Below are 25,649 nucleotides of genomic sequence, written 5' to 3' on the forward strand. Positions count from 1 at the left end.
GAATAAGTTGCGGGTGGTCACCTATCTGAGCCCGCACACTTTTGACTGCGGGCGAGATCTAATCGCTGCTCGACGAGGCATGATGGAATCATAGCTTTCGTTAGTGGTTTGTACATATCGATGATGGGAAATGGGGCCATGCATTTGGGTGGGGAGGGTGTCATTTACGTCGAATCCGATGAGCATTGAACGAATATACTATGTTGTTATAAGTGTCATTTCAATAAAACATGCTAGAAAAAGAAATGGTTCAAATTGTGTACAGACGTATTATAAATAATGCTGTCGCATGCTCGTCTTGTGAACATTCCGCTATCGGAAAAAACGTCAATACATATATCACCCCCTATTCTAGCAACCCCTCTCTCCACGAGACCGAGCAATATCATCCTCCAATACCCGACACGCCTTACCCGCCCCAACCTGCGCCCGCAACTCGTCCCGCATCCTTCCGGCATTCTCCCTGTACGTCGGATCCTTCAGGACCGCCTTCACGGCCGCCCGCATGCTCTCGACGCCGGGCCGCTCCGTGCCCAGGTCGACGCCGGCGCCCACGTGCCGCACGCGCGCCGCCGTGTCCTTCTTGTCCTCGGACGTGCCCGCGCACACCAGCGGCACCCCCGCCGCGAGCGCCTGCGTCACGCTGCCGTAGCCGCCGTTGGTCACAAGGGCGCTGCAGAGCGGCAGCAGCTGGTCGTAGGGGACCCAGGGCGCGACGCGCACGTTGCTCTCGCTCTCCTGGCTCTCTTTCAGGCTCAGGGTGGTGCCGAGTCGGGCGCGGATGTTCTCCTCGTGCGGAGATGGCACAACCAGCAGGAGAGAGGGGTCGTCCTGCAGGGCCTCGATGGCGGGGATCAGGAGAGAGGTCGGGTCCATGGCGAAGGTGCCTTGCGTGATGCCGATGATGTGCCGACCGGAAGACGCGGCGGCCAGGACATCATCCCACCATACCGGGAGATCAGGGGACTTGGTCTGCTGGCTTACCAGCGGCCCAACGTAGTGCGTTTGGGGCATGGCCTGGTGGTACTCGAGGGACGGGCACGAAGCTTGGATGTGCAGCTGCGCACTGTACTGCACCACGTCCGACTCGGAGAGCGGCTTCAGCCCCAGCGCCTCTCGCTGCGGGTTGATAACCGGTAGCGTCCATCTGTGCTGGCTCAGCAGCGTTCCGAGAGCCGAAGTCGGGGCGTGCTCCCCGGCGTCGGGCAGGTAGAGCGGAACGACGCCGAGGGTCGCGAAGAACGGGACCTCGCCCAGGTCGTACAGCGCCGCGGCCCCTTGCGGGAGCGCATCGTTGAGCAGGCAGTCCGGCGCGTACGACGCCAGGATGCGGCGCAGATCCGCGACCTGTGCGGCCAGGCGACCTCCGAAGAGGGCCTCGACGCACCCCTCCAGCGTAGTAGGCTCTGTGGTCTTGAGCATCGTGTCGACTTTGACAACCTCGTCAGTGGCCACAAATTGGGCCCCGGAGGCCTCGACCCGCGCTTTCTGGTCCGGACTCGCTAGCCACACGACCTCGTGGCCCCGTTGGACGAGGGCCTGCGCCACGGCCTGCATGGGCAGTACATGACCAGTGGCGTAGAAAGTGTGCAAGAGGAATTTCCACTTCGGCTTGTCCCCTGCCGACGGGGCATCAGGTTGGGCGGACATGATTGCTTGATGCTTCCTCAGTATTGGAACGTGGGCATCTTCTTTGATAACCCCCTCGAAGCACAGCTATATGGTTGTGTAAGAGCCCTTCGAAGGGCCGATTGTGAGTCGCCCACCCCATCTCGGCTGGCCGTCGCGTGCTACGAGCGTTACCCATAGACAAGGGCAGTCACAACGGTCTGGATCTGCCTTGTCCCTTACCGCCACCATAACCCAGCCTCTCTGCAGGTCAGATAGGAACATTTGCGAGATAGCCGCATTTGTCACGGCAATGTGTCAATAGCCAGATACGGTCGAAGGATTTAAGGTTCTTTCCGGGGGTTGATCCGCCAATAATACCATGCATATGCCGGAGCGGGTCCTCTAGCGATAATCCAGGGTGTGGTTGCCGGGTCCGGGGTCCAGGGTCCTGCCATGGGTCAGGGGTCAGGAAATGTTGAGGGGTGGTTGGCCTGCTCACAAAGATTAAGTAGACAATATCGCTATATCGAGAACATGATGTAGTGTTGCGATTGCGCCTCCTCAAAAAGAAGAGCTTGCTGCGATCGACCAGCCATTGAACATTATCGAGTATCAATCGCCAAAATGTCTCGAACTGCGTTGGACAAGCTACCAGAACCCTCACCACTGCGCCCCATGCGGGTCGTGGGACTTGGTGCAAGCCGGTAAGTGATGATCGCTTCTCGCAACATGCACAGAAACATACCAGGCTGACTGATATTGGAGGACGGGAACACTTGGCGTGTTTCTTGCTCTGAAAATACTCGGCTACCGGCCATTTCACATTTCGGAGCTACTTCCCCATGGCGTCCGACAGATGCAGGCGCTCGAAGAAGCGATGGTGGCAAGCTCCACGGACAATCCTTTTACAAGGGCCGAGCTCGACAAGCTCTTCGGAGACTATGATGTAAGTTGGACCTTTGACCGCCAGACACGCCTCGCTAGCCGCCAGGCCAAGGTATTGACGACTGAGAAAGTGTTTGATCGAAAGCCCATGTTACTTGGGTAAGAGTGGCATCCAGGCATACATCGATGACCCAAACGTCAAATTCATCCTTACACAACGAAGCCCCGAATCCTTCGCGAAGTCGCTGACCGGATCTCTGGGCTGCTACTACGCAAAGCTCCACGAGTGGCCGCTGACGGCGGCAAGATTGTGCGACGGCTTCGTCTGGGAGCTGGAGAGGATGTTCCGGCTGATGACCTTCCGGTGGTCCCACGGGCTGCACCCGTCTGACCCCGGATTCCGGAGAGCTTTGGAGCAAAGCTACATTAAATAGTAGGTGGCCAATTACCAAACCAACCACTCTGTTGTCTTATATGGCAACTGACAAATCAAATCCAGCATGAAAACTGTGCATTCACTTGTCCCGGCCGAGCGTGTCCTGGTACTTGACCTGGATAAGGGGTTTGGCTGGAGGAGATATGCGACTTTCTTGATTGTGAGGTTCCGGCGGAGCCGTATCCACGATCGAACTCCATGGCGGAGTTCCATGTGGCCGCCGAGATGGTATTGGCCCCGGCAGTCCGAAAAACAATGATGCTTCTGGCTACGTCAGCCGTTGCTGTTGTTGGGATTGGTGCGTGGTATCTGCAGAGAATGCGTAGATAGTGTGATTAAAACATCACACAAGTGCATTGGTAGTGTAGAATTCACATTACGACCCCTGAAAATATGCTTAATTATAAGATTTTATGCGCGTAGTACTGTCTAAAGTACCCATACACAACGTATAAGAAGCAGGCGACGTCCTCCTGAAGATGGGGGCTCTCGAAGGCTCGAGGACATTGATTGGTCTTTTTTGTGTCGTGCGATACGAAACAAGAACTTGGGTATTACGTCGGACAAGGTAACCCCTGAGACCTCAGAAGTCGCTCTGTTATCTATGTGGGCTTTCACTACGGAGTATGCATGACTCGGACAAGGTGATAACGCAAACAGGGGTAAACAACCCCTGCCCTTCCGAGTCCCTGTTGACCCCAGACTCCGGGCTGAAGTGCTTCTAGAACTCCATAAGACTCACGATTATAAAGTCAAAGCCAAGGCAATGCCAGGCACCCTCCGGTCATCGCACCTCTTCTCTCCCTTAAGAGAGTTTTCACTAATAATTAGATTAATGCCAAGTGACAAGTGCTCTTTAAAAAAAAAAGGAGGTGAGAATACGATTGACCTCTCAGTACGGAGTAGTTCCAACTAGCTTCAATACGAGAACTTGGCGTTAGAAAAGTGTCCTATATGCGTTTCTGCATTGAACACACCAACTTCAAGTTTAAAAATTACATAGCAGTAAATAGATTGATTGTTATTCCTTCACACAAACATCACGGCCCATAATACGTCAACTCCAGGTTCCAAATGGTTGCACTTCAGAATGTTCAAAGGGAGGAAGTGCACACCAAGATTGACTATTTTGACGACCCTGGCGTACCCTTGGTCCCCATGGTGATTGGAGGGTGTGGACACCCCCCTCCAGAAGCTAATGTCTACAGAGTGATTATTGACTCTATCAACAGCCCGGGAAACCCAAGCGTCAACCAAAGATCGCAACGCCAGTGACCATCAGAAATGTCCGAGGGTGTGAGGACAGCTTCACCCTCGACAAACAAGGGTTTCAGTATGTCAAACGCAAGTCCAAGTTCACGAGCTTCGACGACGCCGAGCTGGTCAAGCGAGAGCATTATCCGGAATTGGAAGTGATGCTGCAAGAAGTTCTAGAGACCACCAAGGGACTGTAAGCCAGCCGTATTTTTCGTTCCCCCCTTTATTCTTTCGTTGGGAGTATAAAAGGAGGACGGCTGACCGAAGACCCAAGCCCCAAACCCTCCAGCATCCACATGATGACGCACATCCAGCGCTACAGCCCCGTGGAAGGCGAGGCGCCCAAGGGCCCCGCGGGGCCGCTCTACGGCGTGCACGTCGACCAGTCCTTCGCGGCGGCCGAGGGCGTGGCGCAGCGCTGGCTCGGGGACCGGGCGGCGGAGCTGCTGCAGAAGCCGCGCTACATGATCATCAACATCTGGCGGCCGGTGCGCACCATCACGCGCGACCCGCTGGCCGTGTGCGACGCGCAGTCGGTGCCGGACTCGGACCTCGTCTTCGTGCCGGTCCAGTTCCCCGACCACAGGACCGAGGCCGTCGAGATCCGGCCACCCTCCCACGCCGGCGCGCACCGCTGGTACTTCATGGACCGGCAGACGCCTGAGGACGTCCTGCTGTTCAAGCAGGTCGACTCGTACGCGGGGCCCGGCGTCCCGCGCCGCACGCCCCACTGCGCGTTCAAGGATACCGGCCTCGAGGAGGGCGAGGGGGAGCCGAGGCAGAGCATAGAGATCCGGGCCTTTGTCTTCTTCGACCAAGTAATCTCTGACGAGAATTAGCTAGCTTTGTATAAAATGAGCTAATTCCCACATCCTTCAATGAGATTGAAATTCCAACAAACGCGTAATTTATGGTGAAGAAATTTGTGTTGCAGCCATATGGAGATTTGAATAAGGCCCAATGTGTCCTCGTAGCATTAGTCCGAGCTGGATAAAGGGGAATGACGTGGGACGGGGCGGATAAAAAGAAAAGGAAAATGGAATTTGTTTCGGGCACAATGTTAGCAGCCCCAATCAATCTTCGTCGGGTGTTTAGAATGCATCGTGTCAAATGGTGGTGGCGAAAAGGGGAGGGAAACCCGAAAAGACAAGGAAAAAGGAAAGGAAAGTGACCGCAGAGGGAATCGAACTCCTCTTACCTTTAAGTATATAACTAAAGATACTACCGCTAGGCTACACCAGCCCGGTCAAGGTATACTTCTGTCAAATTGGTTTATAACCCCTGGATGATAAAATGATACTTTGCTTCCAGGTGGGTAAGTTAGTATTCAGAGTTTGGTGATGCCATGGGATGTGGTTGTGTGGGGGTGAAGTCGCTCGTGATTCTAGGTGGCGCATTATTTAACATGCTGTAATACGTCACTCTGGACACTTCATAATATGACATCCAAGCATAGCTCTAGCCTATACTGAGCTGTTGAGGTGGGATGCAGAGAAGTCCTGGAAATATCTAGGCGAGCATCGATGTGCGCAGGAGCGGATATTGACGGAGGCGTCGACATCCAAAGGATTCGCCAGGATTAAAGACAAGATCGTTGTTGCTTAATCTAGAATTGAGGACTTTATAGTGGCTATGTTGATATGACTCGAGGATGGCGATCTCGTTCGCAAATGAGCAGGTAGGCATTGCCCCTTTTTCGTAGCCAATACGACATAGGATTGTTAGTATTTTTATCTGTATCCTCGTATCACATAAGGGAATCATCCTCACCCTAGAAGTCCCATTACGTGGACGCAAGTTACTAGATGCATTTCTCTTGAATAATATCACGTCTACCTCTTTATCGGTATTGGTTTTCTGTTTTTCCAATATTCCGGGACTTCCAATTAGATAAAAGGAATTTTCCACGTAGGATCAAGATAATGTGGGTTTCTCTTATGTATTCGACGCATTCCGGCTTGGCGGTTGAAGTTCCTATGAGTGGAGGTATATTCTTCAGTAACACAGAATCTTCTAACCCAACAGCATACAAGCTCACTTCACCAGCACAAATAAATTACTCCATATGATTATATCGGTAAAATAACCTACATGTGCCGCACAGCTGGCGTGAGACTATTCAGAGTCCTACATGTTTAATCGATACACTGTTCTTTCCAACGAACTCATCTAAACCCCTGAAATCCATGTCAGATGCCAGCGGATACCGGGGCTGCGAGCTTCATTGCTGGACCTGGCACGCGAGCCAACAATAGTATGCATTGATGCGGTAAGCTGACATGGCCGACGTGCGAGTCCGAACGCAGGGGTTTCTGCTCGCTTGGCTTTCTTGGAGGCGCTCCTTCGTCGTACTAGATTCGTCGGGTAATAAGTGCCGCTCCAGCAGATCCGGACCCGGACCCGCCCGAGCCGAAGATCGCATTCGCCACGCGGGTACGCAGGTCCGTTGCAAAACGTAGTTGGGACCAAGAGGCAAGCACTTGCCGGCGGCTTCGGATCTTCTCCGATGTCAGTGTCATGCATCTTCTCCCTTGTTGGTCGTGCAGATGACACGACGAACCAACTGCCATTCTGGTTACAAAATGGGATGCGGGGTTTCACTATTGTTGGAAACAGAAATTGGGCCAAGCCACGTGTTAGCCCCCTAGAAGAAACATAGATAACTAGAGAAACTACGGAGTATCTATATCGTTACTGGGCTCACTTTTGTTGTTCCTAGGAACCTATTATTCTATGACTTTCCCCCCTTTAGGCTACCTCCTGAGTATTTACGCTGATCATTTCCGGCAACAGTAATTAACCGAGAGTATCGTTGTGGGCAGTGTGCCGGTTGGTAGGCTGCCGCCTGTTAAGTATGATAAATTCGATTTCGGATCGGAGAATCACGCCGGCGAAACCCTGACACAGCACGGCACCAATGTTTTAAGCAAGGTCTTTGGCGCACACGTAAGGCGTTGCACCTGTGTCATCGCATATCCGAGCTTGAAGCGGACAGCTAACCTTTCAAATTCAACAAATAACAGCTTGGACTGGCGAAAAAGGCCGAAATTATCGTCGTGGGCAACAGGAATGCCGATCCCCAAGACAGGAACAACCTGAACCAGGAACGATATCTGCAAAGTTCGATTAGGTAGTTAAGGTCCATTCGATGATGAAAATTGCAAGAGATTAAATGCTGACACTACAACTACAAATAAGAGTCTTGGAAGGTGTCGCTCTGGACGGCGACGCAGGACGAGGAAAATACATTACCAATATCTCTTCGGATTGGGTAAACAATCTGAGGCACACGGATGTCATGAAGGAAGCACATTGGGACATGCTCTCTAAGTCTGCTGGATGTAAACCAGTTTCTGGAAACTAACTGTTTCACCCTTGTTCATACATAATACTCAATGAACTTGATAGCTGGGGCCTTGTTATTATTTGTGCTGCGCATAATTTATACTGGACCGCTGGCATCCGAGACAGGCTTGACGGCTGGCCCAGCGAATTCAGCGACCCGGACCCCGAAAGCCCTAAGAGAATCGACAACCTCATCGTTGTGGGCGACATAGGAGCGGAAGGCTGTGTTGCCCCAACGAGTCCGTACGCAGACTGGCTGATCATGGCGCCCGCGTGGCATACATCATTTGGTAAGTACAACTCAGAATCACTTCATGCGTTTATCGAAAGTAACTCGTATCGCCTCTAGCGACTCCAATGGTCGCCGCTTTCGTGGCATACTGGCGTGGTCTTCCAAAACAAATAAGGGCGATGAGCAAGTGAGATGAGAGATCCTGCGAATGTCAAGAAACTCTTGGCTTTTATGCAAATGCCTCAGACAGCAACCATGGAGTATATCGGAATCGACGCCGAACTAGGGGATTATCCACCTAAACCAAAGGTGCCCTTCATCTGGACGGGCCGGTATAATAACATCAAGGATTGCCTCGCAGATCCGAGACATCGTTCGTGTCCAAAAGGAAGTCTTGCTAATGTGACGCCGGAAGGGTCTTGTCCACTGAGGAGGCGCCAGGACGGTGGTGATGCGGCTCATGTGACTTACCTGGCGGGGACGGTGGCGGCGGCAGCGGGAATAACACCATAGGGGATCCTATCACGTATCAACCGGGACCCCCATCGCCTACCTGCACATCAGGCTACGGAACGCTTTGCAGGGGGTACTGCTGTGTGCCCACCCCCACGGGTTTCCCGCCCAACTTCTAATATGACCCCAAGGACCCCAATCACCAGTTGTCGAACATCTCCACGGCCCGGCCGACTTCTGGACCAACAGGCACTCCGACCCAGTCTTCTTCCAGACGGACAGATCTTCCGACCCTCTCGTCCGAAACGCCGGAGGGCTGGTCTGCCTGTGTGACCCAGGACCTCTGCGTGACCACAGCACCTTGCCCTCGTACTTTCTCCGCGCGGGGGACGCCCGTCTGCACGGGCGAGCTCTCCGTTTGCCTGAGCACGACCATACACACCCGGTGTCCCGAGGTAACGGCGGCCGGCGCCGCGCCCACTGCCGCCTTGCCAAAGGGGTTCACGCCGCCATCGCCCACCCCGACATGCGCCGTATTCGTCACCTTGCCATACTCGCCTCCAGATGATAAGCAAGCGCCGGAATTGCAAGTCCCGGAGCCAGCACCAGACGTGGTGCCAGATAGGCCATTGCCGCAGCAGGTCTCGCAAGTAGCAGCCGGGTCGGGTACGGGCTTGGCTGCGATGCCGGCCCTCGGGCAGGGGCTCCAGAACAGCATCAATCCCGGTGATCCCGGGCTGCTTTTCCCTTGACAGGACAATTGCGATGGGAATACCAATGGCAGATGTGCCAAGATCGACAAAGTTCCCTGCCTTGTAAGCACTGCCCTCCCGTCGCGCGCCCCCCTCTCCCACCCTCCTATCATTGTTTCTTTTCCTCTCTTGTCCTGTTCGCACGCTTGGCTAGAATACACTAACCCCTGCTACCAGGAGGCCCACAACTACGCGCACACAGGCGCCATTTCCGGGACCGAGGTGACGGCCTGGGTGGAGGAGGATGGCGTCGAGATGTGCTGCGCCGAGATCAAGTGCAAGATCTGGGACAAGAACTGCAACGGCGTCGACGACTACGCCTGCGGCGGGGGCAGCGGCAAGGGCTGGTCGTGGGAACTACATACTGTATGTACTGCAGCGCCAAGTATGACGTGCAGTTTCCGCTGTACCTCGACCGGACCGGAGGGGACGAGGTCGCCTTCTGTTGTGAGTCGCAAATTCCTAAAATCGCCTTTTCCGTTATTTTGTGTAACATGAGAAGAAGAACCTCTTGTTTCTGCCTAGGTAACGTGGCTGGCCTTTCTCTCCCTCTCCCAGTCCAAAGGAGGACGAGTCCCCGCGGCTTGCCTCGAAGACAGATTCGATTACAAATATGGTCCTTGTGGGTAGCGTCCATATAGAGCAGTGGAGGGAGAATGACTGTTCGATATCTTCTCGGCTAGGCTCGCTCGTCTCGAACTCATGCCCCCTGTTCTTCTCTTCAGTCTTATCTTCACATATTCTTGTCAGTAGAAGCGGTCGTCTAAGTACCGGCGCATTCGTACTGTAGCGAGAAGAAAGATTTATCATAGCATCAACGTCGACCCCTAAACATCCACCACTGAGGCTACGAGCAAGCATACTTAGGCATCTTAATTGACTGAACGCTGATCATAAGTCTGCGGCCAATTCAGCCGTTGAGATCTTTGAAGCTCATATTCGAGATCGTATTGTTGTGGATATCAATGTACATCGCAGTATATACTCAACTACGCAATGCAAAGATAGGGCTGGAAAGCTGAGCGAGCCTCTATCCAAATCTATGACCGTGTCCTGTTTTAGTACCTAACGCCCATGGATGTCTCATTCCTATCATAGCTGAACATCGTTGTTCAGCAGCCGAACTTCTTCTCCAGGCTTGAAGGCTGGCATGCCAATATACGGACATCCGTCACACCTGAAGGCGTCGCCAAGCGAGCAGTTGCCACAAGAACCAACCTTGCCCTTGACAGTGAAATCCACTTCGGTCAGATCGTCTGCTCCAAGCTTCAATGACTGAAGCTTGGAATCGGCTTCTGCTCGCTTCTTATCATCTTCTTGGGCCAGCCTCTCCGCAAGACCACAGGTGCAGTCCTTGCACGCGCGGCGCCGCTTCCCGACCTTGGGAACGCACTCCGTAGCTACGCTGATGTTAGTAGGTTCGTTCAGCCGTAGACTGTCGGGGTACTCACGAATCTCAAGAGGCCTGTTGAGGTCCTCCTCTGTCAACAGCGTATCCTCGTCAATCAAGTCGCCATCGTCTTCAGGGAAGTCGAAATCATCACTGAGATCGACGAAGCCCACGCCGGCTGGCTTCGCTGCAGGCGGCTTCATGTTCAGCGTTTCTTCGACACCTTTGGCCTGGTGTATTGTCACGCTCTCAACGGGGGGGCCAGCTGAGCTCTTCTTCCTGTTCTTCCCAAACCCGAGCTTCAGCGGCACTGCCGCCTCGGCGTCATCCGCCTTCGAGAAGCCATTATCAGCCGTGACAAGGCCAGCGAGGACGGCTTCGCGCGCATCCGGACCGTTGCTGTTGGCACCCAACGAGCCATCTTGTGCCTGAAACTGGCCTCCCACTTTCAATGCCGGTACGATCTTGCTGAAGACGTCGCGGTTGAGGAGAAGCGTCGACTCAATTCGAGAGCCGTCGGCGTCGGTCAAAACCAGGATCAAGTCGTAGGTGGCATCCGGGAGCGAAACGAGACCTGCGGAGAGGCGGTCAAGCATCTGCAGGTCTGTGGTAGCTCGATCGTGGGAAGCGAGGACACCTCGTAGTTTCTCTTCGTGGCTCGCGATCGATGGTGGGGCAAAGCAGCAGAGTGCGGGCAGGGGAGGCTCCTCCTTGCGCCGCCGCCGAGGGGGTGACGAAATCGTCGGTATTGTCGATCGTGACCGCCGCGGGCGACATGTCGGCGAATGGTGCAATGGCGCACAAGAGCGTCGTAATTGATTGAGGGAATTTACCGTGGATTTCTATCCTCGTGATCTCTTGAAGATCTAGATTCTGCGGCAGGGTGGGGTCCAGAAATGGGCGGTTGATGAGGTGAGTGAGGGGTGGTTTATGCGAGACTCTTAAGTTCTCGTACGAGCAACAAACAAGTTGGGAATCAGTTGACTTCAGAATGGAGATGGAATCAATGCGCAAAACGGCAGGTACGAGTAAGGCGACGGATGAATGATTCTGAATTTGATACTTTAGGTTAGGTAGGCACGGAATCAGGCGGCTTACAAATAAAGGCCTGCTCAATGATCACCTACAGTATGGATTTCAGAAGCGGAGATGCTGGATTAGTCACTCGCCTTCGCAGACAAATTTTCGATAAGGTCGCAAAGCATCTCCGGACTGTTCCTCCACTGCCGTTATCAGATCCGATAGCGGCGGCCGTGGGGTGGCAGGCTGGGTGACGTCGGGCCTCCACGCTGAAGTTTTGGAACCATGAATTAATCGGGTTGGTTCTCACCTCGAAGCGCCGCGTACGGCGTAGATCACAGTACACAACAACGTAGGTGCCAGCTCATTTACTCCCCCCATATCGATCATAAATAAACACTCAAGGAAACCTCGGAAGGAGTGTCGACCATCTAGTTGGTCACATGGGATGACTCAATTTCCATTTTTTGTCCAGGCCTCTCCCACAAGTGGGGTCCATTGCTTGGACAGGCCTAGACCCCTGACTTCGGCACGCCGCGGAGCAAGGCACCTGTCAGCCGCGGCGAGGAACAGGACCAGCTGAAAGCCCTGGGATGGACCCTATTATCCTACGTCTGTACGAAACCGGATTGGAGGCTCGAGTTAACTACCTGGCTCTTTACCACTACTTCCAGTTTCCGTGGGGCTGTTGTCGCTGTTAAGAGAGACCACTAGAAACTTCCAGATTTGTTACCAGATCCAACGGACCGACAGATCAAGGAAGTTGGTGAAACGAGTCAGTCATTTGTCTGAATACAGATCGCGAGAACCTGCTTCAACGAATACAGCCAATCAAGACAAAGAATACAGATTGACGACAGCCTGGCGAGAAAAGACGTCAACGGGAATCAACTGTAAGCAGTAGTCTGGACTCTGTAGGCCTCCAGGCCGGAACATGGAAAGGTAGAAAAAAAGGGGAGTAGCGTCCCAGCAGGAGAAGTGGGTTCTTCCCGCATCAAGGATTCCAGCGTGCAGGCCCCTAACTGTAAAGAGCTTAGGGGGTACGCTCGCGGATGCGGATGGGGGACCTGTGACATAAACGTGCAGCTGGACTCAATTGATCCTGTCAGACTGTTTGCTTTTCCTTCCACTCTTACGCCCACAAACATTCGCACTCTATGACTGCACGGCTGGGAGGAATCGTACCATTACAATCTAACAAACATCCAATTGGATTAGTATTGCATCAAAGGAGGTCGGTCATGTAGGCATGGTGGGATTACAGTATGCCCTTAGCGTATCAGCAATTGCTGTACGGAGTAGTAAGATAACCACTATGCAAATGGCGAATAACACAACTACATCTATGCTGCAGCATGTATGTACATGTGGTAATAGCAATGTGCGTGCGTGATCATCAGTAACAACTAGATCCCTGTGTGTTCCCGTTTACGTAGCGGGCGCTTCAAGGTTAGAAGGTTTACGTACGAGTTGCCGTGTTGCCCGCTTTCTACAGCCATGGCAAGACAAACTTACAACATCGCATTCCGGCTCACAGAGTACTGCTACCGCCGCATACATAAACTGGGGTAATGGGGCTTTCCGGGTTGACCATTACGGAGGCGGCGCCGTTAATTGTTGCGGGCTACGGAGTACTTTAGCAGTCGTCGTACACAATTTCTGGGGGAGCAATAGGCAGGCCATCATCTGATGATCGCGTGGGGAGTTGCCTGAGGTCACGCGACTAAGACCCCGATTCTTGGCTTCCTCCTGCTCCATCCAATCGAGTGACTGCAAACCACGGCCCATTGGGTTTGTATCTGACCCGTACCTGTTCTTCCAGAGCCATCCATGTTCCGAGAGGAGACTCAGGAGAGTCGCATCAATCTTCACTAGGTTAAATCACCTCAACTTGTTGGGGACTTCAGCATCTGACTGCCGGCAGCTGGATCTCGTCCAGTCTTGCGATCGACCTCATGTAGTAAATAAGAAGAGCAGCTTCCTTCAACCCAATCCTCCTCATTTTCCTTCTCCCCCAACACCAAAGCAGCATCCTGTTATTCCAATTGAATCAATTGATTAAAACTGGAAGTCATCACAATTTTTGAGGTACAGCTACAGCTACCTAAGCTTCAAGGACAAAAGGGAAACGGCATCCGGCACCCCACATCCAACTTCAGCTCCCAGCTCCAACTTCATCCGCTCCATCCCCGTCAACAACCCCAAACAAGCAACCTTCTACTTACTCTTCATCTTCTCCCCGTCTTCAACCACCCCCAACTTTCAACAACAACCCGTCTTACTTCCATCAACTTCATTCATTCCAATCTCCAAATCGCCATCAGGTCTTCGGGATTGCAAGCTTCCATCATCAAAGCATCTCAACAAGCCACTCCTATCACTTCACTCCAATCTTCACCAGTAAGTACTCCCTCTTTAGCTGTATTACCGTCTCCTTGACCATCTCCAAACCCCGCATGATTGCCCTCTGACGTGGCCTTTGGCTCGTCTGACCACTTGCCTGTTCCTATCATTGTAATCCTTCTATGAGTCCTTCCTTGATACAGTCCCATCTACCAACCAGGCAGGCTTCGATATGTACATCGTCGTATAGAAGATGTCTTACTGTTCTTTGCAATCACGACATCACCCTGGCGGTGATGGGCTTGGAACGGGAGCACATGCCTGGCACCCATTATCTTACCTACCATCTTGGAGCAAACAAAGTATACTGGTTGCTGACAAGTCGTCACCCTCGTAGTGACTCGATCTCACAAGTACAACGAGAAGGACCACGCCGGCCTGGCTGAGGGCACTGTTCTTCCCCAGGAGACCCTTCCCAAGTTCTTCGCCAAGAACGGGTTCGACGGGGTCGACCCCAAGAAGACCAAGAAGAACGGCGGTGGCCGTGGCAACTGGTAAGTTTTATAATACTCTATTCCTTATCAACACCGCCATTCGGGCGAAGCCGATCTATCAGGATTGGAGCTCACCATCTCTAGGGGTGGTCTCGGCACTGAGGTAGTCGACGAAGAGTTCAGCTTCACCAACGCTCGTCGCCGCTCCAACAGCAGCGGCTACTCGAACCATCTCCATGACTTCAAGACGAAGTTTGAGGTCAATGAACCCGAGCCTGTCTTCGAGGAGAGCATCCACGGCCCTGAGCATGAGGAAGATAATGCTCTCACCAAGACCGAGAGCTCCTCGAGCGCCGGCAGCTCTGTGGACGAGAAGGACCACAAGTAAAGATGTAATATTCCCCAAGCTCCCCAGAAGGGACACACATTTGCCCCACGCCCACACATTTGAAACAACATAGGCACTCGACATCTTTGCTGGAAGCTGGTACACTAGGATTGACACTGGCGTCAGAAACGGTATCATTACGAGACATGAACAGTTTCCTTGCGTTTGGGTTTGATGATGAAAGAGATGTCTACAGAGATGACAGGGGCCCATCACTGAATGTAACACTAGCCACAACTCGTGGAGTCATTGGCTCTTCAAACGAGATATGACCAATTGACCTTGTACTGAAATATTTTGCCAAGTCGTCCTCAGACTAGTGATCATGTTGGATTTGAAAATGCGATGTGACGATCATTAGTCTTTACTTCGCCAGACCCAACTGCTGTGGCAGATCGAGGAATCTCCAGAAGTGCCCAGAACCTGCCTTGCAGGTTTTGCAGCCTGGCCGTCGACCTTTAGCCTTGTAATCCTTAAGCAGCGGACCTGACGGTTCCGTATAGGTTCTTTACTAAACGGTCCATCAAAGAGGTAGATACTATCGTCGCCTTCCTCGACGAGATACCAGAGTAAGCTGGGACTGGTCCGACTTACTTCTCCCGACTCGGTACCTAAAGGAAAGATAAAGGCAGCCTCACATTCCATCGCTGGGCTGTTGGGTATTTCTCTAGGGCGGTCATCGGGTAGATATTTAATGACAATATCGTTATCGGATTTGTCGATAATGACGCGCTTAACGACATCGTCTCTGCTCTGCACGGCAAGGAACCAGAGCGGTCCTATGACGCGCTGGGCGAGTGCGATGGAGTCGACGGGCCCTACGTGTTGTAGGTGGGAAGGCCACATGAGCTGGCCAGCGACCGACTTCATCGGAAAAGCAGCGTACCCTTCTTTGTTGAGGAATAAGAAGTTTTTGTGGAGGTCCCGATCCTCGGGTCCGATCTTGGGGGCATGGAATATAGTAGTACCCTGGCCCTGGCCCTGGTCCTGGTCCTTCTTCGCCACGCCGCTCGACTGCTGCTGCTCCTCGAGCGGCGGGACGTGCACCCCGTCCCGCAGGCCCTGGACCAGCATCCGGGCCCCGACGGGCGTGACGAGCTCAAGGAGCTGCGGGACCGTGCACCGCGGCGGGATCCGGATCAGCTCGTCGTCGCCGCGCGACTGCGCGAGCACCAGGCCCTTGTCGAACTCGTGCGGGTCGAGCGTCTGGAGCGACACGCCCGTCGCGTCCATCTGGCGCAGCAGGGCGTGGTGCAGCGGCGCCGGGCCGCGCAGGTTCGGCAGCAGGGACGGGTGCACGTTCAGGCCGCCGTACTTGGCGGCCTCGAGGAGACGGCTCGGCACGAGCTTGCCGAACGAGACGGCTATGATTAGGTTGATGGCTGGGGGCATCTAGGGGGGAGGGGTGAATATTAGCCTTTTGATCTGCAGGTACAGCCCGACCAGGCTTGCGGGGTTCGCAAAAGGGGAAATGCCATTGACGATGGACAAGGAAAGTTTGGCAAATAGCGGTGGTGACTCACGTCCCATTTGGTGAAGGTGTCTCGCTCATGGATGGGAAGCCCAAGCTTTTCGGCTACATCTCTGATGGGGGCTGGCAACGGCGTTAGCGTTTATGGTCTCTTATGTGCATGCATCATTTCACAATCGGTGGAGGGAAAGGACGGGCAACAAGGAGGAGAGGCTTGCTATTGGCGTAGGTAGAACAGAGATATCAATACTCACGATGCTGTATCAGCTTCAATCCCCGGCCGACCCGCTTCCCCGGCCGGACCACGACGTCTATGGACTCGATCAGGGCGGGGTTCCGCTCCTTCTCCTCGTGTAGGGCTCGCAGCGAGGCACTACTGAACTCGTCGGAGCCGCAGAACAAGATGCGCAGGGCATCGGACTGCTTCTTTCTCTTCTGCTGCTGCTGAAGAGTGCGAGAGGTAGTGGAGAATCCCCTCTGCCGGTAGCAGTAGTGCCACCACATCCGACATGAGGCTGTTGCGACCATTGGGGCCTGCCAAGCTGTTGCGGTGCGCGGCAGCGCACTGCTCACTACGACTAGGGGACGGCGCATCATGGTGATGTTTTGGAGGGCTATGCCTTGGATACCTGGAGTACCATTGGTGCTTTTCGACAATGCTAATTGAGGTTCCTGTCCTGTGTTGCGAAGTATAGCAAACCTCGTACAATGGGAATGGAGTTGGTTTGAACTCAATGTGGATCCAAGCTTGACGCGCTTCAAACAAGCAGAGAACGGAACAGACCTGGTCTCCTCGATACTGTCGCAGTCAATAGATACCTAATGTTCGACAGTCGCTTCGTTTTCGTGTTCGTTCTTCTTTTTCCGGTGCCGAAGCACATGAACAATCCTTTTTCTTCCATCGTGGCGTTTGGCCCCTGCAGCATGCAGTGTTGGAGTTGGCTTAGTGCGATATGCATTTAACGGGGGTCCCACAAACAATGCCCCTTTTCCCAGGGGTTATTTGGATATATCGATCTCGATACTCAAGCAGCGTCCAAATCATCAGCACAGGGGGCCATCTCACGTGATTATAGTCAGAGCTCTGACGGCGGGTAACAGTGTATCTGTAGGCGAGCACATAAGAAGAAATCCAGCAACATATCAATTTCTAGAGTCTACGTAATGAATATACGTGTACAACTCACTATCTTTGTCAGCATTACTTGTTACTATTCAGCTTTCAACTGAAAACTAAAGTAATCACCCTGCAAAACGAGAGACTCATAACAAGCAATTCACCTCCCAGGTACAATGAACTCGGGAAAAAAGGGCACAATACCCAATTCAGTACCTCCAAAACTCTCAAATCCGAATAACATATGTGCCTTCGATGGATCACCTAAAACTAATAGCAGTTTCCAACTGGGCTTTCAACGAGTGTTTCCAATCCTCCATTTCGAAGTAGCTGTGTGGAGCCAACAAATCATAGCTGGAAGCAAGCTGCGAGATAAAGCTTCATGAGCTTGAGATTGCCCCTTTGAATCAAGCATTGAGGCTTCCGGGGCACTGCGCCGTTTTACCAGGAGCTTTCTCGAGGCCGTATACAAAGTTATCGAATAAGACAGCAAGGCTAGTGAGGGATGAGGTGCCTCCGATAAGCTGGGCGGTGCTGTCCAGATGAAAAATAGCCCGGAGGACAATCACAGGAAGTTGCTGCGGATTTTCGACCTTGTGGGAATCGAAGCGGTCGTCCTTCAGTGCGGAGAGGTCGATCTTTTGCGTCCGCTGATACCTGAACGTGTCGATTGGCGCCTTGCTGAGATCGGCGCCGTCTAGAATTTCGACGGTGCAGTTGATCAGGTAGCTGATGAGGGTGCTGTCTGTCCGGGCGAGGCAAGCTTCCGCGTACTGTTCCATCATGAGCTTGGTGAAGTTATTGGCAGTATCGACCGCAATGTATGGCGACACGTTCAGGTCGGTACCGCTATGCTCCATGGCTGTGCCTTCTGCGACACCGAACGAGCTTCCCCAGACCAGCCCGCGATAGGGTACCGGGAATTTGTTATCGGCCGGGAGTGAGCCGGTTAGGACCGCGGCTTTGAGAGTTGAGCCCTGAAACTACGGAATGTGTCACGTCAGACAATTGATATGAGTGAGCAAACAAGGTGGAGAGTATTGGAAACATACGTCCGTCGTGACCGTGCAATCTACGGGATCAGTGGTGCCAGAGGCAACAGCCGAGATGGCTAGGATGGCAATGAAACCTAGGGAGAGCATTTCCGAGTTCGTCGCTTGTCAGTTGGGATCTGTCGTGTGTTCGAGTCAGGGAATATGAGCTGGAATAAAGATGTGGGCGACTTGATTTGCTTCCTGTATTGGTTACCAACAGTGTCGATCACAAAGCTTTTATATATTTGAGATTATGGGCTTCCCAACCTCCATGCTGGAGTGGCAGCTTGGGTATTACGGGTTGTCGTAAAGCCCATCTTGGTCCATCACGACCGTATGATGCGCCATTGTAACACCGGAATCAACCTCGGATTTCAGATACAATCCCATTCTGAACCCAACGCACCATCTCCGGGATATGGACACCCACCTAGTTATTATCCATGCAGCCCGTTCTTCAAACTCATATTGCATCCAGAGCTACCAACATCATGCCAACGGCTTCTTCGCCACCATAAGGTACATGGGAGTAAACAGCTTCTTCTTACCGCCCTCCACCAGTGCATCCGCCGCCCTACCCAAGCTCTCGGCCGTCTTCCGCGTGCCCGCGGGCACGATCCAGGCCGCCTCGAGCATGCTGAGGAAGCTGTGCGAGACAATCCGGCCCCACTTGTTCATGCGCAGCACCGTGAGCAAGTCCCCGAGCGTCTGCGCATGCCGCAGGTCGCTCCCGAGGGGCCAGTACCACGGGGAGGACGCCGCCGATTTAGATCCTGATTTGTCGTCGTCGTCGTCGTCCGCCGCGGCTAGGTCTTCGTGGAGCTCCAGTTCGAAGCCGGCGGCCTCGATGGCCGCCAGCCCCTCGGCGATCTGGAACATCTGCGGGATGCCGTCTCCTTGCTCGATGTCGAGGCGGATCCGCCGGTGCGCCAGGTCCGCGTTGTCGTACGCGTCCTTCATGAGCCACTCGTACACCCCGAAGGTGCCGCCCGGTTTCAGGACGCGCAGGATTTCGCTGTATACTCCTTCCAGAGACGGGGCGTGGCACGTGGCCTCGATGGCGTAGACGGCGTCAAAGAAATTGTCGGGGAATGGGATATGCTACAGGTAAACAAGACAGAAATCGTAAGTCAGTCTCGCATATCTCATGATCTAAACAGTCGCTTGTGGCACAAAGATTGGCATCCGCTTACCATGAAGTCGCCTTGCACAAAGTCGAGCTTGTGCGAGAGTCCCTCTTTCGCAGCGTAACTCCTCGCCCGCTGGACCTGGTAGTCGTTGAGGTTCAGGCCCGTGACGTGACACCCGGCGAACTTGACGATCTCGCGAGCCGGTCCGCCCACGCCACATCCGACGTCGAGGACGCGCATGTTGCTCTTCAGTCCGATGCTGTGAGCCAAGTAGTGTTCGTGCCGGGCTATGGCTTTCGAGAAAGTTTCGCCATACGCGAATCGGCAGAAATGGAAAGACTCACACCAACCGTACTCGTAGAGGTCGGTGGCCAGGTTGTAGTATCTGTTCGTTGGGAGTTGACGAAAGTCAGTCTTCGTCTGGTCCGGGATCTTCCAAGTGATGGAGAGGCCTGGCGTGCTCGCGAGTGATGGTAATGGTGACTTACTGTCGACTGATAGTAGTGTAGTCGGCCGTCCGGGCCTTCCGAATCTCTTCTGTCTCGTCTTCGGCCTTCTTGTCATCCCAATGTTGGAAATACTGCTCCACAGCCACGTTCTGGGCCGCGCTATTCTTGTTCATCATGGCTCGGAGGCCACCTTGGGCTTTGTTCGAGTTTCGATGGAGGGCGTTGTCGAAGGCCGACATCTTGGCGATGTCAGCCGTGATAAGTTCTTTGCTCTTGGACATGGTGTAGAAGGCGATTCGGTCCCTGGGCGATTATACGATGTTGATTGCAATTAATTCTGAAGATGAGTGTACTGCGTAGTATCAATCTGACATATTTATATTTACAAGTGTTTGTATCCATACACCTGTGTTGTTTAATAGCGTGTTTAATGTCTAAGTACATACCTATATTATATAGCGTGGAGCGAACTTAGTCGTGATTGGCTGGGTTATAGTATAGGATCCGAATACGAACACGCCTATCAATACGATTAACCAATCACGCATATTTGCCCACGGCACATCTCGTTAATTGAGCTAGTGAGCCGAGACTATGATGTCTGACATTACTTACTCAATAACGTATTCACAACCATTTTCGGATCCGTATTCGCCACGTCGTGATAAATATACCAAATTGCCAAAACGGTTCACCCCTAACCATTAGCAACAAAGCTATTTGTCCATGTTTCATTTCGGGGTTACACGGGTGGATTCACGACTTGTCCTTTGTCCAACATAGGTGCCAATCATGATTTCCATCGCCAGGGATGGTAATATAGGACTCAATTGTTACCGGGAAAGCCCGGTGTACCATAAGCTATTAATCAAGGGATCGGTCTAGCTCCAGCTCCATTGATCCTCCAGAGTTATGCGGTTCGGTTCGAGTATAAATCACGTAGCCTCCATATTACGCAGAAAACGTCCTTAATGGACTCTTGGTGACATTTTCCCTTGGGCAGAACATCTTGAAATTGACCATCTTTTTCGCCTTTTGCCTCTGAAGTTGCGTATTCGAGGCAAATCAGAACACAAGTGCACTTGGGCATCACGATAGCCATATTCTATACATATTGTCGTCTATCCTATGTATCCTAGTTTCGACATAGATCTCACGCCACTGCAGAGCCAAATTAGCTTATACAGTAGAATATCAGGTTGCTATTTTTTACTTCTTCATAGTTCAGTTGGTAAAACTGCGACTTTGTTCGGTACCCTGGCCTGCCCTGGTTTCCAATCCCAGAAACAAACAAAAGTAATCAGGCTCAGTATCGTGATCAGAGGAGTAGAGGGCCGTCAGCGAAGAGTCTGGTCATATCATAGATGACACTCCGACCATTGAAAATAAGGAGTGTCAAACATAAATTGGAAGAGAGAGGGAAAAGAGGATAATTGATGAACTCCCAATATGTCCAAGTTCCGGATTGTTATTCCACCCACGGCACCCTGAACGACTGGCCCTACTGTATTTACCTGTTCGAGCAAGAGTAGTTTAGTGTAGAAAGGAGCAAAGGGGCAACTCACACTCGTAAAACTTAAAAGACCCGCCAGACTTCGCGCATTCACGGACCTAACCGTGATCCTGAGGAGCCGGCCTTCTCAGCGAGGAGGAACACGGTAGGCATTACTGTGTCTGGCAACTTCTGCCGGGTGCCTTGCAGATGAATAATCTTGCAATCCGCGTCGAGCTTTGTCTCCTCAATAATCGTTGTGTCGACGAGAATCGCGTGTGATTTCTGCGCCATCGTTTTCGCTCTGTTTTTGTTGCATTTGACCTATCTTCTCGAACGGTGCCGTATCAACTTCCACTCAGGGGGCTGTGGCCTCCTCTCCCAGTTCTGCATATGCATCAGCAGCAGCGGCTTGCTTCGCGGCCGCGACCATCTCACAGTCCATGAAGAAGGCGGGGACGGGGATAAATCCAGATCGATCCCTGTTCGGACAACGGACAGAACCGTGATAGCCATGAGGCTGTCGACGCCGAGGTCTCCGAGCGTGGCCTTGTCCGTCATGGCTTCGGGGGCGACACCGACCCCGGCTGCTACGATGGCGAGGGGATCGGAGAAGCAAGTCGCTCTGGACCGGAACCGGGTCTGGTCTGGGAGAGGCAGCTCTGGATGTTGTCTGGTTGTCAGGCGGAGGTATCCAACAGCGTGGCCCATCGTGGCATCTCGAGATGACACACGTGCCTTGTTGGCAATGGGTAAAGAGTAGCGAGGACCACCACCGGCAGCCGGCCAAGGCACAATTCCGAGAACATGATCCAGCACGGCCTTCTTCATCTTCTGGAAAACCGAACATCCGTCAGTATCTGCACCAACTGTCCGCCTTCAGCACCAATAAAAAGAGAAGCCGCATCCACCGTGGTACCGGAAGCATATACATGCTGGCCTGACGAATGCGTCGTATACTTGGGCCCGGGAACGAGCGGCTGCCACTGGCAAGACTCGCCAAAGCCCTTGGCGACGTAGATGAGCTGGTTGTGTGACAAGGGCAATAAGGGCTTGGTTCTGGTTCAGCTAATAATTGACTATGGCACTTCTAGGGGCTCTGGTCTTCTGTCCTTCCTCTCCATCTGGGAGGGTGATTCGTCAGGTTTATATACACCTATCCTGGCTTCCTCCAGGGGTCCCTTTTATCCCATAACCGCCATATCCTTCAGGAATGTAGTTATCCGTTGGGCCGACATGCATGCCTTCGTTGGTATGCGTGTGACAGGTTGTCCCGGATCGTATAGAGTTATTGAACAAGAGCCCGGTGAACTGATGGAGGCCGTTATAAATAAAGGGGCTGAGGGCTCAGTTGCCGGCTGCCATGTTCGCTGCGCGAGCAGTAAGTGACGCGACGACGTCCTGGGAGCCGGTGCTCACCAAACTCTCGTCCATGAAGCGGTATTCGCCACCGCATCGAACATAGTCCCTAAACAGGCGATACACGCTGAGCCACAAGATTTTATGAGCATTCCCAGCCGCGGCAAGGTCACGCAGTTGCTGAATGCAGGTCTGGTTCTGATCCGAGGTCAAGAGCTTAGGAGCAGTAATGGCAGCAATGGCGACACGGCACTTGCCAACCAACATGATGGGGTTAATTTTTTCACTTCAGCGCAATTGTGCGTATTGGAAGAGGTGGCAACCACGGGAATGGAGGCGCTTGGTCAAGCGAAGAGCAGTCATTTACTCTTTTCCATGATCCCGCAAGCTGCGATAGTTCAGGATGTTCAATTGAGCGACTTCCGCTGCTTCGCTACCGTTGTTCTGCTTAGAAACGCCACAATCATATCCCATCGCTACTGATAATGCTAGAACCAATTATTACGACATCACGTTAACATACATGTTTTGGGCTTACTCTACTACACAGTAGCACTACAGGTGTGAGTGAGCCCTTGAAGTGTGCAACAAGGACCGCCTCAGCCAAATAGGAGTAGCTCGTACATTCCAGTGGCAGCTCATAACTCTGATCCAGACACCAAAATGAGGTTACGGGAACGGACAATGTTTGGGTTTACTTTATTAGTACTATAGATATATGCGTTTCCAATACTACTTACACACCAAACTCCATCCTGGGGTATAATCGCCACGCCAACAACCTTTTGCGCTACAATCTTGTCATGATATCGGTCATTAATGCAGACCCGACTTTTCTGGTGGCATGGTACTCGGGGCATTCTCCGCCGTAACTCCACTGTACGCCGGCCGCTCGATCGGACATGTGAGCTCCTGTGCCATGGCTTCATCATAACTCGGGGGCGGCGCGTCATCGTGGCCTGGTACGTCATTCGGGCCCAACTGGGGCGGATAGAGCGCATCATGAGGTGGCGGCGGCTGCTGCTGCTGTTGCGAGGACGTAGCTCCCGACTGACGGGGCGGTAGGGACGGCGGTTGTGGCGCTGTCTGTTGAGGTCTGTAGGAAGAGGAGTCGAGGAGCTGCGCCGGGGGCGAGATCCCCGAGAAGATTTCCACTTTCGATAGCTTCAGGGGCAGATAGATCATCTGAGGATACAACACGACATCCTTGCCCTTGGGATTGGGGAGGCCCCAGCTGAGGCCGATCTTGACTTCGAGCTCGTATCGCCGCTGGAGGTTACAAGCCGTAAAAGATGGCGCGATCGTGTTGGGCAGGGGCAGGTTCGCCCACAGCCCATCCGGGATGACAAACTCGGAGCCGACAGGATCTTGGGGCTTGCCAGCGGGTATCTGCATGTTGGACTCCGAGCACACGACCCAGCGAGTCACCTCGGTGTTCTGCAGGTGGTGCGCCCGCACACTGGTGAACCCTATGAGCGCGACTTCCAACGAAATCACGTAGACCTGTGCAGTGGACGGCTCGAGCTTCTTGGCAATCAAGCGTAGAGGGACGGGCTGGTTGCAAGTGAGAATGCTCGGAAATGGTAGGCGCGCAGACATTTCTATCGTAGGAGGTCTCTCCTGTCCCTCGTCCGCATTTTCTGCAGAGGTTTTGTTGGATCCAAAGAAGGAGCGCTTCTGCTTATATGGTGCCGGTGACCGGGGTTTGAAGGCGAAGGGGCGGCGCGCGAAGGCCTCCTGGGTAGTCTTGGGGGGCCGCGGCGGCTCGATGGGGAGAAACTTGAAGCCAACCTGGTATCGCCAGTTCTCTTTGAAAAAGCCGGGCCGTTGGATAGTGACTTTGATGTAGTAGCGTATCTCAGCCTCACGGGGGAAGCCGGTTAGTGAAGGGGGCAGGGTGGACTTGACGTGCTGGAGCATCAGCTGTTTGGTTCCATCCATGGTCCGATAACCACCAAGACCAAGTAGGCCCTGGTTTGCTGAGCCTCCAACACCTCCCACACCGTTTAACTTCGCCATAGCATGGGGATCCCCGCATATATTGTTCAAGGGTAACTTCAACTTGAAGGGGGAATTCATGTTGCCCTGGATGCAGTACGCCAGGCATCGCCCCCATAGCTGAAGCTCCCATGCTTCTCTCATCGGGATATATCTGCTGCACCATGTAGAGCAGCTTGTGGTTCTCCGTAACGATATCTCCATATCCAGGGCCTGGCGTAGAGGCACGCCGGCGATCGTAGTCGAACTCAGGCGCTGAAAGGGCAGTCGTCGATTCCCCCTCCAGCTTGATCACGATGTTGCCCACATTTTCTGGCCTGTTGAGACCCAAGAGGACCCGACCCGAAACGAAGTCGAGGTTTGTGAAGAAATCAGGCGCATTGTCGAGCGATATTCGTATCGACATCGTGGGCAGTAACGGTACTATACTATCGGTGAATTGGTGAGGTTGGAGGGTCACAGAGGGACGAAAGGTGGGCAACTCGGTTGGAGGTTGATCGGGTAAGACGGCTGGGTCTACAATGGCCTGACTCTCTCGAAGAACATATCCGTCCTACACGTCGCAATGGTAGAAGTGTGGGAAGAAATCAAGGCTCGGTCATACTGAGAAGGGCTCTTCAGAACATGGAGCTGTCCAAAGAATGTTTGAAGAGGCAGAGACGTGCCGGCGCATTGTATCGCAAGAGTCGGAGATCACGCTGCCCAGCATTAAAATGGAAGCTTCGGTTCGCTAATGCTCGAACCCCACGTAATCCAGCACGCCGCTCGGGGTTATGTCATCATACATTGTTCTTATCGCCCGCTCAACTGCTTATCGCGCTTCCACTTGCCAATTGCCATGTTCACTACCACCAATATGATCGGGTTTCAATAATAGGTAAAAGCATGAGCCTTGTAAACAGCCGAATCGCTGTTCTCGTACCTGATGGCCCTGAGAAGCTGAGAACCCCGACCTTATAAAGCCAAATTGCTGCTTGCGGGGTGATGCTCGCT

The 25,649-nt window shown here is 53.1% G+C and overlaps 13 protein-coding genes across 13 annotated transcripts; 4 read left to right on the plus strand and 9 right to left on the minus strand.

Annotated features, from left to right (window-relative positions):
- Positions 1-351: 351 nt before the first annotated feature.
- PG994_006119 (UDP-glucoronosyl and UDP-glucosyl transferase domain-containing protein) lies at positions 352-1,650 on the minus strand (the record flags this gene model as incomplete). Its single annotated transcript, XM_066857528.1, has 1 exon — positions 352-1,650. One exon carries the CDS (start codon positions 1,648-1,650, stop codon positions 352-354), a length of 1,299 nt encoding a protein of 432 aa, XP_066716797.1.
- A 585-nt stretch (positions 1,651-2,235) lies between these two features.
- PG994_006120 (uncharacterized protein) lies at positions 2,236-2,930 on the plus strand (the record flags this gene model as incomplete). Its single annotated transcript, XM_066857529.1, has 3 exons — positions 2,236-2,315; positions 2,377-2,557; positions 2,628-2,930. The coding sequence occupies 3 exons, from the start codon at positions 2,236-2,238 to the stop codon at positions 2,928-2,930; spliced, it is 564 nt and encodes a 187-aa protein (XP_066716798.1).
- Positions 2,931-4,006: 1,076 nt separating this feature from the next.
- PG994_006121 (uncharacterized protein) lies at positions 4,007-5,028 on the plus strand (the record flags this gene model as incomplete). The annotated part of the gene is made up of 3 exons (XM_066857530.1): positions 4,007-4,093; positions 4,165-4,382; positions 4,464-5,028. 3 exons carry the CDS (start codon positions 4,007-4,009, stop codon positions 5,026-5,028), a joined length of 870 nt encoding a protein of 289 aa, XP_066716799.1.
- Positions 5,029-8,418: 3,390 nt separating this feature from the next.
- Positions 8,419-8,937, minus strand: PG994_006122 (uncharacterized protein; the record flags this gene model as incomplete). The annotated part of the gene is made up of 1 exon (XM_066857531.1): positions 8,419-8,937. One exon carries the CDS (start codon positions 8,935-8,937, stop codon positions 8,419-8,421), a length of 519 nt encoding a protein of 172 aa, XP_066716800.1.
- A 289-nt stretch (positions 8,938-9,226) lies between these two features.
- On the plus strand, positions 9,227-9,601 carry PG994_006123 (uncharacterized protein; the record flags this gene model as incomplete). Its single annotated transcript, XM_066857532.1, has 2 exons — positions 9,227-9,337; positions 9,497-9,601. The coding sequence occupies 2 exons, from the start codon at positions 9,227-9,229 to the stop codon at positions 9,599-9,601; spliced, it is 216 nt and encodes a 71-aa protein (XP_066716801.1).
- A 462-nt stretch (positions 9,602-10,063) lies between these two features.
- On the minus strand, positions 10,064-11,138 carry PG994_006124 (uncharacterized protein; the record flags this gene model as incomplete). The annotated part of the gene is made up of 2 exons (XM_066857533.1): positions 10,064-10,965; positions 10,997-11,138. The coding sequence occupies 2 exons, from the start codon at positions 11,136-11,138 to the stop codon at positions 10,064-10,066; spliced, it is 1,044 nt and encodes a 347-aa protein (XP_066716802.1).
- Positions 11,139-13,977: 2,839 nt separating this feature from the next.
- On the plus strand, positions 13,978-14,606 carry PG994_006125 (uncharacterized protein; the record flags this gene model as incomplete). The annotated part of the gene is made up of 3 exons (XM_066857534.1): positions 13,978-13,987; positions 14,122-14,278; positions 14,363-14,606. The coding sequence occupies 3 exons, from the start codon at positions 13,978-13,980 to the stop codon at positions 14,604-14,606; spliced, it is 411 nt and encodes a 136-aa protein (XP_066716803.1).
- A 357-nt stretch (positions 14,607-14,963) lies between these two features.
- PG994_006126 (Formyltransferase) lies at positions 14,964-16,674 on the minus strand (the record flags this gene model as incomplete). Its single annotated transcript, XM_066857535.1, has 3 exons — positions 14,964-15,998; positions 16,130-16,200; positions 16,332-16,674. 3 exons carry the CDS (start codon positions 16,672-16,674, stop codon positions 14,964-14,966), a joined length of 1,449 nt encoding a protein of 482 aa, XP_066716804.1.
- A 927-nt stretch (positions 16,675-17,601) lies between these two features.
- On the minus strand, positions 17,602-18,336 carry PG994_006127 (uncharacterized protein; the record flags this gene model as incomplete). Its single annotated transcript, XM_066857536.1, has 2 exons — positions 17,602-18,177; positions 18,247-18,336. The coding sequence occupies 2 exons, from the start codon at positions 18,334-18,336 to the stop codon at positions 17,602-17,604; spliced, it is 666 nt and encodes a 221-aa protein (XP_066716805.1).
- Positions 18,337-18,717: 381 nt separating this feature from the next.
- On the minus strand, positions 18,718-20,088 carry PG994_006128 (Sterol methyltransferase; the record flags this gene model as incomplete). Its single annotated transcript, XM_066857537.1, has 3 exons — positions 18,718-19,329; positions 19,422-19,743; positions 19,847-20,088. The coding sequence occupies 3 exons, from the start codon at positions 20,086-20,088 to the stop codon at positions 18,718-18,720; spliced, it is 1,176 nt and encodes a 391-aa protein (XP_066716806.1).
- Positions 20,089-21,623: 1,535 nt separating this feature from the next.
- Positions 21,624-22,130, minus strand: PG994_006129 (6-deoxyerythronolide-B synthase; the record flags this gene model as incomplete). The annotated part of the gene is made up of 1 exon (XM_066857538.1): positions 21,624-22,130. The coding sequence occupies one exon, from the start codon at positions 22,128-22,130 to the stop codon at positions 21,624-21,626; it is 507 nt and encodes a 168-aa protein (XP_066716807.1).
- A 516-nt stretch (positions 22,131-22,646) lies between these two features.
- On the minus strand, positions 22,647-22,925 carry PG994_006130 (uncharacterized protein; the record flags this gene model as incomplete). The annotated part of the gene is made up of 1 exon (XM_066857539.1): positions 22,647-22,925. The coding sequence occupies one exon, from the start codon at positions 22,923-22,925 to the stop codon at positions 22,647-22,649; it is 279 nt and encodes a 92-aa protein (XP_066716808.1).
- A 549-nt stretch (positions 22,926-23,474) lies between these two features.
- Positions 23,475-25,062, minus strand: PG994_006131 (uncharacterized protein; the record flags this gene model as incomplete). The annotated part of the gene is made up of 2 exons (XM_066857540.1): positions 23,475-24,719; positions 24,757-25,062. 2 exons carry the CDS (start codon positions 25,060-25,062, stop codon positions 23,475-23,477), a joined length of 1,551 nt encoding a protein of 516 aa, XP_066716809.1.
- Positions 25,063-25,649: the final 587 nt, after the last annotated feature.

This window comes from Apiospora phragmitis (assembly GCF_038363925.1).
Source record: "Apiospora phragmitis strain CBS 135458 chromosome Unknown utg000006l:1.0-5683423.0:1.0-5690449.0, whole genome shotgun sequence".
Classification (NCBI taxonomy): domain Eukaryota; kingdom Fungi; phylum Ascomycota; class Sordariomycetes; order Amphisphaeriales; family Apiosporaceae; genus Apiospora; species Apiospora phragmitis.